Source organism: Nycticebus coucang, chromosome 8 (assembly GCF_027406575.1).
Source record: "Nycticebus coucang isolate mNycCou1 chromosome 8, mNycCou1.pri, whole genome shotgun sequence".
Lineage (NCBI taxonomy): Eukaryota > Metazoa > Chordata > Mammalia > Primates > Lorisidae > Nycticebus > Nycticebus coucang.
Window position 1 is genome coordinate 9688431 of NC_069787.1, and position 13148 is coordinate 9701578.

Here is a 13148-nt window from a genome sequence, read left to right on the forward strand (position 1 = left end):
GACAGGGCAGTCTTAACTTTATTGAGGGTTCTTTTGAATTAAAATGCTTTGCAGGAAAGACCACAGCCTGCAGGGGGAGCAGCTTTCCAAATATTTCCTGACCCATGACCTATAGGTTGAAATAGAATTTGTTTTTTGTGTTTTTTTTTTTTTTGTAGAGACAGAGTCTCACTGTACCACCCTTGGGTAGAGTGCTGTGACGTCACATGGCTCACAGCAACCTCTAACTCTTGGGCTTACGCGATTCTCTTGCCTCAGCCTCCCGAGCAGCTGGGACTACAGGCGCCCGCCACAACGCCCGGCTATTTTTTTGTTGCAGTTTGGCCAGGTTTGGGTTTGAACCCGCCACCCTCGGCATATGGGGCTGGCGCCCTACTCACTGAGCCACAGGCGCCGCCCGAAATAGAATTTGTTTTATTCCCTATTTTCTTTAGTCTTAATAGCTAGGAAGTGATAGATGTAAGCGGGGAGAATGACCAAGAGGAGGCAACGATGAGGCTCAGTCTTAAAGAAAAACCCTGGAAGCCTTCAACTTTAACAAGCTGGAGTTTGTTTCACAGCTGTTGGTCATCCAGTTCTAGCTAACCAGGAATAAATTAAATGCAGTTTTGCCACCTCAGCAGATGACAAGAGGAGGGGCTTTGCAGAAATCTGGCCTGATCTGCATCATAGCTGCTAAAATTACCAGAAAAGATTTATGAACAGCCCGTCTATCCCTGTCCCTTCATTCAAAGGGAATCCCAGGCTTCAGTCCACAGAGCAGTTCATCAGGCTTCATTTATGTTTCATTTACGCTTCTTCTCCTGTGTGCTGGTGAACCAAGAGTCTAGAAGCTTCTTGCTGTAGTATAATTGCCAGGCATGCACTTGGACTGCCAATACCAACACCAGGTACATGACGCAGACAGCAGAAAAACCAAAAAGGAAGCGATAGGCCTTTCCATGGCGGTAGAGTTGCTGTGCAGCAGGGAACATCTCCATGCTGCCATAAATGAGAGGCGCAATGGAAAAGAGCCCCATGCTGATCATGGAAAGCACCAGGTAGCTAATGTTGTTGCGGGGGAAGGAGAGAAGGCCCAAGAAAGAAGGCAAAATGCTGAGCAAATACGGGTACTCCCACTGATAAGGCATGGCCACCTGATCATGTGACAAGAGCCTCAGGTGTCCCACGCTCATTTTTGCAACCAGCAGCAGCCAGATGACCAGATGTACGTAGATCAGCTTCTTGATTTCATACTTGAGGGTCACGCTGTGGGGCAGAGCAGAAGGAAAAGTACCTTTCATTCAAATTTTTCTGACCACCAACTATGTGCGCGGCAACTGTACTGCACACTGGGATACAAATTTGAATAAGATAGCCTAGAGCAGTGGTTCTCAACCTTCCTAATGCCACGACCCTTTAATACAGTTCCTCATGTTGTGGTAACCCCCAACCATAAAATTATTTTCGTTGCTATTTCATAACTGTAATTTTGCTACTGTTATGAATCGTAATGTAAATATCTGATATGCAGGATGTATATGAAATAGCATTCAGACAAAAAGGCAGAAGCATTTAGGTGACCCCTGTGAAAAGCGTTGCGACCCACAGGTTGAGAACCGCTGGCCTAGAGGCTGGGCACAAGGAAAAGAGGAGGAACACAATTAGAAAATAAAGTGGGGCGGTGCGTGTGGCTCAGTGGGTAGGGCGCAGGCCACATATACTAAGCGTGGCGGGTTCAAACCCAGCCCCCACCGAACTACAACAGAAAAATAACTGGGTGTTGTGGCGGGTACCTGTAATCCCAGCTACTTGGGAGGCTGAGGCAAGAGAATCCCCTGAACCCAGGAGTTGGAGGTTGTTGTTGCACTCTACCAAGGGTGATAAAGTGAAACTGTCTCAAAATAAATAAATAAATAAAATAAAATTAAGTGAAACAATTCTCGTAAATATATGTCCAGAATATACAGGTTCATAGGAAGGAGGAATCAATTGTGCTTGAGATGGAATGTCAGAGAAGGCTGTATGTTACAGGAAAGTAATATGGCTTAGCGCCTGTAGCACACTGGTTTACGCACCAGCCACATACACTGAGGCCGGTGGGTTTGAACCCAGCCAGGCCTGGGCCAGCTAAAACAATGACAACTGCAACAACAAAAAATAGCCAGACATTGAGGTTGGCGCCTGTAGTCCCAGCTACTCAGGAGGCTGAGGCAAGAGAATCACTTAAGCCAAAGGGCTGGATTCGAGCTGTGATGCCACCGCACTCTATTGAGGGTGACAAAGACTCTGTCTCAAAAAAAAGAAGAAAGTAGTATCTGTGCTAGGCTCTGAAGGATGAGTGAAGATGGGCATTCTATGCAACAGAAATAGCATTCAGACAAAAAGGCATAAGCATTTGTGTTCCAGGAAGCAAATGGTTCAGTGTGGCAAGAACACGCTGTGGGTGGGCAAGAGTAGTGGGATATAGAATTGCAAAGCCTATGAAAGGAGAATAATGACTCAGAGCTGTGTTTAGAAAGATGACTTTGTACCCTATAGCCTGAGGGAGAAAGGTATTGGCAGTGAGGAAAGGAGCTCATGCTGCCTATGGTTCTCCAGCCAGATTTTTCTTTTTTTTGAGACACAGTTTCACTACCTCGCCCTCAGTAGAGTGCTGTGACATCACAGCTCACAGCAACTTCCAACTCTTGGGCTTAAGCGATTCTCTTGCCTTAGCCTCCCCAGTAGCTGGGACTACAGGCGCCGGCTATTTTTAGTTGCAGTTTTCATTGTTGTTTAGCAGGCCGGGCCAGGCTTGAACCCGCCAGCCTCAGTGTATGTTGCCAGCACCCTAATCACTGAGCTACGGGCACCAAGCCTCCAGCTAGATTTTTCATCTAAAGCAGTTCTCAAACTGTGGGTCGTGACCCCTTTTTAACAATGAAAATACGTACTGCATATCAGATATTTACATTACGATTCATAATAGTAGCAAAATTACAGTTATGAAGTAGCAACGAAAATAATTTTATGGTTGGGAGTCACCACAACATGAGGAACTGTATTAAAGGGTTGTGGCATTACCAGGCATTTTGAAGATTGAGAACCACTGATCTAAAGGAAACACATCTTTCTTTTCCTCTTCTCTCAGGTCCCAAATGTATCCTCCTCACATCCCCAAGGGCAATGTTTCTGCTTTAGGAAGGCATGGAAACACCTTCATAAGTAGGGGCCTAAAGATGAGAATGAAATGAGAGTCCAAAGAGCTCATTATTCTTCAAAATTACAGAGGGAAGGATGCAAAGAACATTCTGGGAGAGTTCCATGGGTTAAAGGAAGAAAAATCTCTTTAAATTTGTATTTTAAAATATTTATTATAGAAAAAGTGACAAGGCAGGAAAAATAATCACCTCTAGACTTCAAGCTCCATGAAGGCAGGTAACAGTTTTGCTTTCTTTGGTTCTTTTTTTTTTTTAAATTAACTTTTTTTAATTGAAAATATAACATGCACACTAGACAGGAGAGCACTTCCAGCCACACTAGAAATATCTTTTACGTGGGAATGTTCAAAAAAATTCATTTTAGCCAGGGGAGGCTGCCTTTTACCCTCCCCCGCATCCCCAAAACATCTGAAAATGTAACAGCTATCATGTGTTACCTGGTAGCCCTTATGCTATCTTGTCCACCAAATCCTAAAGGGCAGGCTATTTTCTCCCTCTGCAGATGAGCGGACTGAGACTTAATTAGAAATGAGATTTCCAGGCTAAGAGAACTGGACCACTGACTCCTGAGCTCAGGGGGGGCTGGATCCCCGCAAGGCACCGGGTGAATAAAGGGGTGGCGCTCGCCAGGGCTGCGGGGCTTCCTCGGAAGGGGGACAGGCCCGAGGCAATCGCCGGAGGAGGGGACTTGGCAAGTGCGCGGGGAACTGGGTGGGGAGCAAGACTGAGGCTGGGCCGACGTCTCTCCAGTCGGGGAGAAGGCCTCCCAGCTCCTCGCCTCCTTTCATACCTCATCTGGTAGTGCTTGGCGACGCGCTCCCGGTGCTGAAAGTCGCTACCGTCGGTGCCGGCCGCCCGCGGGCCTGCCCGAGATGCCATTCTAAGCGCCCAGAACCCCCGATGCCCTCACCAGGTCTCGCTACCGCTACAACAGCGCCAAGCCTCAGAGGAGCCCTATTCGCGCTGCCACGGCTCTGACACTAGCAGCAGCGTGGCTCTCAGGAGAGCACTTCCGGCCTCTCTGTCTCTGGAGGACCGACTCTGTGGTCACTCCTCCGCGCGCACGCGCCCTAGTTCTCTCTCGGCCCCGTCCCGCCCCTCACCAGTGCAGCGCGCGGGAACTTTGTGCGTCACGTCTTGGTTTCTTCTTTTTGTCTGTCTACGCGAAGTACAGTCTTACTTTTTTTTTTTTTTTGCGACAGAGTCTCACTTTGTCTCCGCCGGTCGAGTGCTATAGTGTCATAGCTCACAGCAGCCTCTAACCCTTGGCCTGCCTCAAGTGATCCTCTTGCCTCAGCCTCCCAAGTAGGTGGGACCACAGGTGCCCGCCACAACGCCCGGCTATGTTTTCTTAGAGACGAGGTCTTGCTCTTGCTCAGGCTGGACCCGAACTCGTGAGCTCAGTCATTCCGCCCGCCTCGGCCTCCCAGTGTGCTGGGATTACAGGTGTGAGCCACCGCGCCTGGACTTAAGTCTTCCTTTCTTTTTTCTTTTTCTTTTTTTTAGACAGTCTTACTTTGTCACCCTCAGTAGAGCGCCGTGCCATCACAGCTCACAGCAACCTCCGACTCTTGGGCTTAAGTGGTTCTCTTGCCCCAGCGTCCCAAGTAGCTGGGACTACAGGCACCCGCCACAAGGCCCGGCTATTTTTTGGTTGTAGTTGTCATTGTTGTTTGGCGGGCCTGGGCTGGATTCGAACCTGCCACCTCCGGTGTACGTGGCACAGGCGCCGAGCCCAGTCTTCCTTTCTTGAGCTTTAATATGACTTTATGACAGGGCTGCCTTCACTTCACAGTAGGGGAAACTGATCGTTGGAGCACAGTTTTATCTTTTCTTCTACATCACTTAACACTTGCCATGTGAGTTGTATTTAACTCACACTATCTTTGAGCCTCGGGCTTTGTGAATCATATGTAATACACACATCTCTTAACCTAATAAAACACCGTGGCCCCAATGGAAAAAATTTTTAATGTGGCTGTCAATGCAAAAAGAAAAGAGTAAACTTTTCAGTGAGAACCCAGTGCCACCCCCTTCACCATACTTGGTTAAGTTAACTTGACCAATAATGAGACAAGATGACACATATACCTCCCAATGCACTGAGGACACAGTGTCCCTTCCGTGATATTTCTGCCAAAGATGCTTACCCCAAATCTAATCATGAAGAAATGAAAGACAAATCCAAACTGAGGGACATTCTACGAGACAGCTGCACTGACTTCAAAAATGCCAAGGCTGGGGTGGTGCCTGTGGCTCAGTGAGTAGGGCGCCGGCCCCATATACCGGGTGGCGGGTTCAAACCCAGCCCCGGCTGAACTGCAACCAAAAAATAACCGGGCATTGTGGCGGGCGCCTGTAGTCCCAGCTGCTCAGGAGGCTGAGGGGCAGGAGAATTGCGGAAGCCCAAGAGCTAGAGGTTGCTGTGAGTCCTGTGACATCATGGCACTCTACCGAAGGCACTTTACCGAAGTAAAGTGAGACTCTGTCTCTCCAAAAAAAAAAAAAATGCCAAGGCTGGCTGGGCTCAGCGGCTCGCTCCTGTAATCCCAGCACTTTGGGAGGCCGAGGCTGGTGGATGGCTCAAGCTCAGAAGTTCAAGACCAGCTTGAGGAAGAACTAGACCCCATCTCTATTAACAATAGAAAAAGTGGGCGTTGTGGTTGGTGCCATAATCCCAGCTACTCAGAGGCTGAGACAGGAGGATCAGTTGAGCCCAGGAGTTTGAGGTTGCTGTGAGCTCTGATACCACAGCACACTACCCAGAGCAACAGTGAGACTCTGTCTCAAAAACAAAACAAAACAACCCCCCCCAAAACGAAACTGTCAAGGCCACGAAAGAAAAAGAAATTATTTCCAAAAAAATCATATCTGTTGGTGGTGCCTGTGGCTCAAGGAGTAGGGCGCCAGCCCCATATACCAGAGATGGTGGGTTCAAACCTGGCCCTGGCCAAAAACTGCAAAAAAAAAAAAAAAAATCTTATCTGTAGAGACAGTAGAATGATGGTTGCCAGGGGCTAGGGGGTGGGGTGGGCAGTGACGGGGCCTGTTTCAGTCTGGGAAGATGAAAAAGTCTTGTGGTTAGGAAACACAACAATAAGCATGTGCTTAATGCCACTGAACTGTACCTTTAAAAATAATTAGGATGGGGCGGCGCCTGTGGCTCAGTGAGTAGGGCGCCGGCCCCATGTGCCGAGGGTGGTGGGTTCAAACCCAGCCCCGGCCAAACTGCAACAACAAAAAAAAAATAGCCGGGCATTGTGGCGGGCGCCTGTGGTCCCAGCTGCTCGGGAGGCTGAGGCAGGAGAATCGCGTAAACCCAAGAGTTAAGAGGTTGCTGTGAGCCGTGTGACGCCACGGCACTCTACCCGAGGGCGGTACAGTAAGACTCTGTCTCTACAAAAAAATAAAAAAATAATTAGGATGGGGTGGTGCCTGTGGCTCAGTGAGTAGGGTACCGGTCCCATATAACGAGGGTGGGTGGTGGGTTCAAACCCAGCCTGGGCCAAACTGCAACAACAACAAAAAATAGCCGGGCATTGTGGCGGGCACCTGTAGTCCCAGCTACTTGGGAGGCTGAGGTAAGAGAATCACCTAAGCCCAAGAGCTGGAGGTTGCTGTGAGCTATGACATCACAGCACTCTCCCCAGGGTGACAAAGTGAAATTTTGTCTCTAAAAAAAAAAAGAAGTAGGTTGGTATGATGTTATGCACGTTTTACCACAACAAAAAATAAAACTTTAAGGAAGTGATGTTATCTAAAAAAAAAATGTACTTGAAAGGGTGGAAATTTACTAGGCACTCATGTGGGTGGAGAAAGAATTCTCAAAGTTTAGGATGGAAAGAAGTACAAAGTTTATTTATTTTCTAGAGAGAAAGAGAGAGAGAAGCTATGGCAGAAAGGAAGGGAGTAAGTGGTGCTGGGTGGTTCAGGAAAAAGTGGCTGGTGTTTTGTTTTGTTTTGTTTTTTTGTAGAGACAGAGTCTCACTTTATCACCCTTGGTAGAGTGGGTAGTGTCACACTCTTCTTGCTTTATATACAGATAAGGGGAGGAGAAAATGAAACAGAGAAATTAGCTTCTTGTCTGTAGTATTAGTAATAATATAAATCATTTTCCATATTTATTATATGCCTTTGACTTTGCTTATATTCTTTTTTTTTTTTTAGAATTTTTGGCCAGGGCTGGGTTTGAACCCACCACCTCTAGCATATGGGGCTGGCGCCCTACTCCTTGGAGCCACAGGCGCCACCCGACTTTGCTTATATTTTTGAAAATAAAGAATATTTTTTAATATATTGAAGGTATCAATCTTTTGTTTTACAGCTTCTCAATTTTGAGTTATAGAGTCCTTTTCCACTTCAAGCTGTCTCAGATGATTTTCAGAGTCAACAGAATTTGAGAACCATGTTCAGACATTTCCTCCCTCACTAGAATGGAAAGTCCTCAAAGGCAGGGATAAGAACTGAGTCATCTGGCTTGGTGCCTATAGCACAGTGGTTAAGGCACCAGCCACATGCACTGAGGCTGGTGGGTTCAAGCATGGCTCCGGCCATCTAAGCAACAATGACAACTGCAACAACAAAAAATATCCGGGGCATTGTGGTGGGCGCCTGTAGTCCCAGCTACTTTTTTTTTTTTTTTTTACAGAGTCTCACTTTATGGGAGTGCCATGGCATCACACAGCTCACAGCAACCTCCAACTCCCGGGCTCAAGCGATTCTCCTGCCTCAGCCTCCCGAGTAGCTGGGACTACAGGCGCCCGCCACAACACCCAGCTATTTTTTGGTTGCAGTTCAGCCGGGGCCGGGTTTGAACCCACCACCCTTGGTACATGGGGCCGGCGCCTTACCAAATGAGCTACAGGCGCCGCCCTAGTCCCAGCCATTTGGAAGGCTGAAGCAAGAGAATTGCTTCAGCCCAAGAGTTTGAGGTTGCTGTGAGCTTTGATGCCACAGCACTCTGCTGAGGGCGACATAATGACACTCTGTTTTCAAAAAAAAAAAAATAAAAAACAACTGAGTCATCTGTGTCCCTGGCAGCTCATAGTGCCTGACATAGTGTAAAAGTTTGAGAAATATTCATTGAATGGATAAATCCCTGTGAAGAATCCTCAGGTTCATCCTCCACTACCAGGCAAGTGCTGTCTGCTTTTAGCTTGCGATTGTCTTAACTGCCTTTGCTTTTCACAAATGCTGTTGGAGTTTATCAAGGCCGGCCTGCTTCTGAGTCACCCATTGGCCTATCTATCATGGGATGCCAGGGACACCGTGGACCTTCAATAAATGTCTGAGGCGTGATTGTCCAAGGGCGGGGTCCAACCCTTACCCTAGAACTTCCTCCCCAAATTGTTTTGCTTGTACTTTTCTTTTTTTTTTTTTTGCAGTTTTTGGCCGGGGCTGGGCTTGAACCCGCCACCTCCAGTATATGGGGCCAGTGCCCTACTCCTCTGAGCCAAAGGCACTGCCCTTGCTTGTACTTTTCTCTTGCCTCCTGGTCTGCCCTTAAGCCATTTGTGCTCCTGTCTCCTCTCTCTCCCTGCTCATTCCCTTCTCAGATCCTTTGCACTGATGGTTCCTCAGGACTTCAAAAGAACGGCTTCTCACCAGTCAGGATTTAGCTCAAAGCTCACTTCTTTGGAAGTTTTTCCTGAATCCACAGGCCAATCTAACTCTTCAGCCATTTGTATCATATCAGCTTGTTTGTTTTTTTTTGTCCCCCCAGAACTTTATTATCTGAAATTATTTTGTTTATTTGTCTGTGGTCTGAGTTCCCTCCTCCCCCAGGACTGTCAGCTCCTTGAAGTGTGGAGAGCTGGCAGGTAGGGTGTATACAATAAGTGTGTAGTATTTGCTAAATGAATGAATGATGGTTGCCTGAGAGCTTCTTCAGGGAAGGATTTAGATCTGAATAATAATAATAACAACAAAAATTGCTATTTATTGACCTCTGAAGATGAATGAGGCTCCATAGCAAGTACATTTCATGACTATCTTTAATCTTCATGAAAACCTAACGGAGTAGGAGATGTTTTTATCCTCCTATGTCAGATCAAACCGATACTTAGAGAAGTTAGCTCACACACTAGGCTGCTGGTTCTCAGAGTGGGCTCCATGAGCAGCTATAGCATCCCTATCCCCTGGGACCCTTTATTTTATTTTATTTTTTTTTGTAGAGACAGAGTTTCACTTTATCGCCCTCGGTAGAGTGCCGTGGCGTCACACAGCTCACAGCAACCTCCAACTCCTGGGCTTAGGCGATTCTTCTGCCTAAGCCTCCCGAGTAACTGGGACTACAGGCGCCTGCCACAACGCCCGGCTATTTTTTTTTTTTTTTTTGTAGAGACAGAGTCTCACTTTATGGCCCTCGGTAGAGTGCCGTGGCCTCACACAACTCACAGCAATCTCCAATTCCTGGGCTTAAGGGATTCTCTTGCCTCAGCCTCCCGAGCAGCTGGGACTACAGGCGCCTGCCACAACGCCCGGCCATTTTTTGGTTGCAGTTTGGCCGGGGCCGGGTTTGAACCCGCCACCCTCGGTATATGGGGCCGGCGCCCCACTGACTGAGCCACAGGCGCCGTCCTTGTTTCTTGTTTTTTTTTTTTTTTTTGGCCGGGGCAGGGTTTGAACCAGCCACCTCCGGCATATGGGACCGGCGCCCTACTCCTTGAGCCACAGGTGCCGCCCCCCCCCCCGGCTATTTTTTTGTTGCAGTTTGGCCAGGGCCGGGTTTGAACCCGCCACCCTCGGTATATGGGGCTGGTGCCCTGCTCACTGAGCCACAGGTGCCGCCCGGGACCCTTTATTTTTTATTTATTTATTTAAAAAAAAATTTTATTTTTTTGCAGTTTTTGGCCGGGGCTGGGTTTGAACCCACCACCTCCAGCATATGGGGCCAGCACCCTACTCCTTTGAGCCACAGGTGCCTCCCCGGGACCCTTTATTTTTATTTATTTATTTATTTATTTTTATTTTTTTTTTTTTTGTGGTTTTTGGCCGGGGCTGGGTTTGAACCCGCCACCTCCGGCATATGGGACCGGCGCCCTACTCCTTGAGCCACAGGCGCCGCCCTTTATTTATTTTTTTTGAAGCACTGTCTCATTATGTCGCCCTCGGTAGAGTCACAGCTCACAGCTCACAGCAACCTCAAACTCTTGGACTTAAGTGATTCTCTTGGCTCAGCCTCCCAGTAGCTGGGACTATAGGCACCTGCTACAACGCCCGGCTATTTTCTTATCATTGTTTAGCAGGCCCCGGCCAGTTTCAAACCCACCAGCCCCAGTGCATGTGGCTAGCGCCCTATCCACTGAGCTATGGGTGCTGAGCCACCTGGACCATTTAGAAATCCAAATTCTGTTGTTTGTTTTTGAGACAGAGTTTCACTATGTCGCCCTCAGTAGAGTGCTGTGGCATCATAGCTTATAGCAAACTTCAACTCTTGGACTTAAGAGATTCTCTTGCCTCAGCCTCCCCAGTAGCTGGGACTACAGGCGCCCACCCCAATGCCTGGCTATTTTTTGTTGCAGTTACCATTGTTGTTCTACCTGGCCTGGGCTGGGTTGGAACCAGCCAACTTCAGTGTATGTGGCTGGTGCTGTAACTACTGTGCTACAGGCTCCAAGCTGAGCAAGCAATCTGAATTTTAACAAACCCCCAGGTGATTCTAATGTATTTAAGCATAAAAAACTTTGTGCTAAAAGAAAGATGAGGTTAAAAATTGGCGAAGTGGCCGGGTGCAGTGGCTCACGCCTGTAATCCTAGCATTCTGGGAGGCTGAGGCAGGTGGATTGCCTGAGCTTGCTGGTTTGAGACAAGCCTGAGCCAGAGCAAGACCCCCGTCTCTAAAAATAGCCAGATGCTGTGGTGGGCAGCTGTAGTCCCAGTTACTCGGGAGGCTGAGACAAGGGAATCTCTTGTGCCCAATAGTTGGAGGTTCACGTGTGCCCAAGAATTTAAAAGAGTCTCAAAAAAAAAAAAAAAAAAAAAAGACTGGCAAAGAGGCTCACACCTGTAATCTCAGTACTTTGGGAGGTTGAGGTAGGAGGAACCTGAGGCCAGGAGTTCAAGACAAGCTTGAGCAACATAGCAAGATTGGTATCTACAAAAAAATTTTTAAAAATTCCTGGTAGTGGCAGCACCTGTGGCTCAAAGGAGTAGGGTGCCAGCCCTATATGCCAGAGGTGGCAGGTTCAAACCCGGCCCTGGCCAAAAACTGCAAAAAAAAAGGAACTAAAAATTCCTGGTAGATGGGAGGCTGAAGCAGAAGGATCACTTGAGCCTGGGAGTTTGAGGCTGCAGTGAGCTATGGTTACATCACCATACTCCAGCCTGGGTAACAGAGACCCAGTCTCTAAAAAACAGAAGACAGCTTTATTGAGATATAATTCATAGGCCATAAAATTTACCCACTCAGGCCAGGCATGGTGGCTGATGCCTGTAACCCTAGCATTCTGGGAGGCCAAGGTAGGAAGATTATTTAAGCTCAGGAATTCCAGACCAATCTGAGCAAGAGCAAGACCCTGTCTTTACTGAAAATAGAAAATTAGCCAGGCATGGTGGTGGTTACCTGTAGTCCCAGCTACTGAAGAGGCTGAGACAGGAGGATCACTTAAACCCAGGAGTTGAAGGCTGCAGTGAGCTATGATGACACTACTGAACTTTAGCCTGCGGCAGCAGAGTAGGACTTTGTCTCAAAAAAAAAAATAATAATTCACCCACTCAAGTGTATAAGTAAAAGAAAAACTATTTATTTATTTATTTATTTTTAGAGATTAAAGTCTTGCTCTGGGCTGGAGTACAGTGGTGTGATCATAGCTCACTGCAGCTCACTGCTGCTATAACTGCTAATTTTTTTTTTTTTTTTTGAAACAGACTCTGACTATGTCACCCTGGGTAGAGTGCCATAGCATCACAGCTCACAGCAACCTTAAACTCTTCAGCTTAAGCGATTCTCTTGCCTCAGCCTCCTAAGTAGCTGGGACTACAGGCGCCTGCCACAATGCCCAGCTATTTTTTGGTTGGAGTTCTTGCTGTTGTTTAGCAGGCCCAGGCCGGGCTCAAACAACTGCCTCGGTGTATGTGGCTGGCGCCCTACTCACTAAGCTATGAGCAACGAGTCGTACCTGCTAATCTTTTTTGTTTTTGTTTTGTTTTTTTTTTTTTTTGTAGAGACAGAGTAGAGTCCTCGGGTAGAGTGCCGTGGCGTCACACGGCTCACAGCAACCTCTTAACTCTTGGGCTTACGCGATTCTCTTGCCTCAGCCTCCCGAGCAGCTGGGACTACAGGCGCCTGCCACAACGCCCGGCTATTTTTTGGTTGCAGTTTGGCCGGGGCTGGGTTTGAACCCGCCACCCTCGGCATATGGGGCCGGCGCCCTACTCACTGAGCCACAGGCGCCGCCCTCTTTTTTAAAACTTTTTTTGTAGGGACAAGGTCTCCCTACATTGCTCAGGCTTTATCTCAAACTCCTGGCTTCAAATGCTTCGACCTCAGCCTCACAAAGTGCTAGGATTACAGGCATGAGCCACTGTACACAGCCTAGACACATTTTTTTTTTTTTTTTGAGACAGATCTCAAGCTGTCACTCTGGATAGAGTGCCATGGCATCTTAGCTCACAGCAACCTCAAACTCTTGGGCTCAAGTGAGCCTCTTACCTCAGTTTTTCTATTTTTACTAGAGATGGGTTCTCGCTTTTGCTCAGGCTGGTCTTGAACTCGTGAGCTCAAGCAATCGACCCACCTCAGCCTCCCAGAGCACTCAGATTACAGGCGTGAGCCACCGCACCCGGCTAGACGCATTTTTAAAATTTCTCTTGGGTGAATATATGTGTGTGTGTGTGTGTATATAATCTGTATATGTATAACACACATACATATGTGTATATATATACACACAGACATATATACATATACCACACACACACACACACACACACACACACACATATATATAGTTTGCTCATTTTAGA

The 13148-nt window shown here is 47.5% G+C and overlaps 1 protein-coding gene across 1 annotated transcript; it reads right to left on the reverse strand.

The window, feature by feature from the left end:
- Positions 1-4225, reverse strand: JAGN1 (jagunal homolog 1). Its single transcript, XM_053598792.1, has 2 exons — positions 3973-4225; positions 1-1248 (listed from the first exon to the last, which is right to left on the reverse strand). The coding sequence occupies exons 1-2, from the start codon at positions 4059-4061 to the stop codon at positions 786-788; spliced, it is 552 nt and encodes a 183-aa protein (XP_053454767.1). The 5' UTR covers positions 4062-4225; the 3' UTR covers positions 1-785.
- Positions 4226-13148: the final 8923 nt, after the last annotated feature.

Coding starts and splice junctions, on each gene's coding strand:
- JAGN1 (XM_053598792.1), bottom strand. CDS start 4,061: ATGGCATCTCGGGCAGGCCCGCGGGCGGCCGGCACCGACGGTAGCGAC. Junction 1,249..3,972: donor GCCAAGCACTACCAGATGAG/GTATGAAAGGAG, acceptor TCTGCCCCACAG/CGTGACCCTCAAGTATGAAA.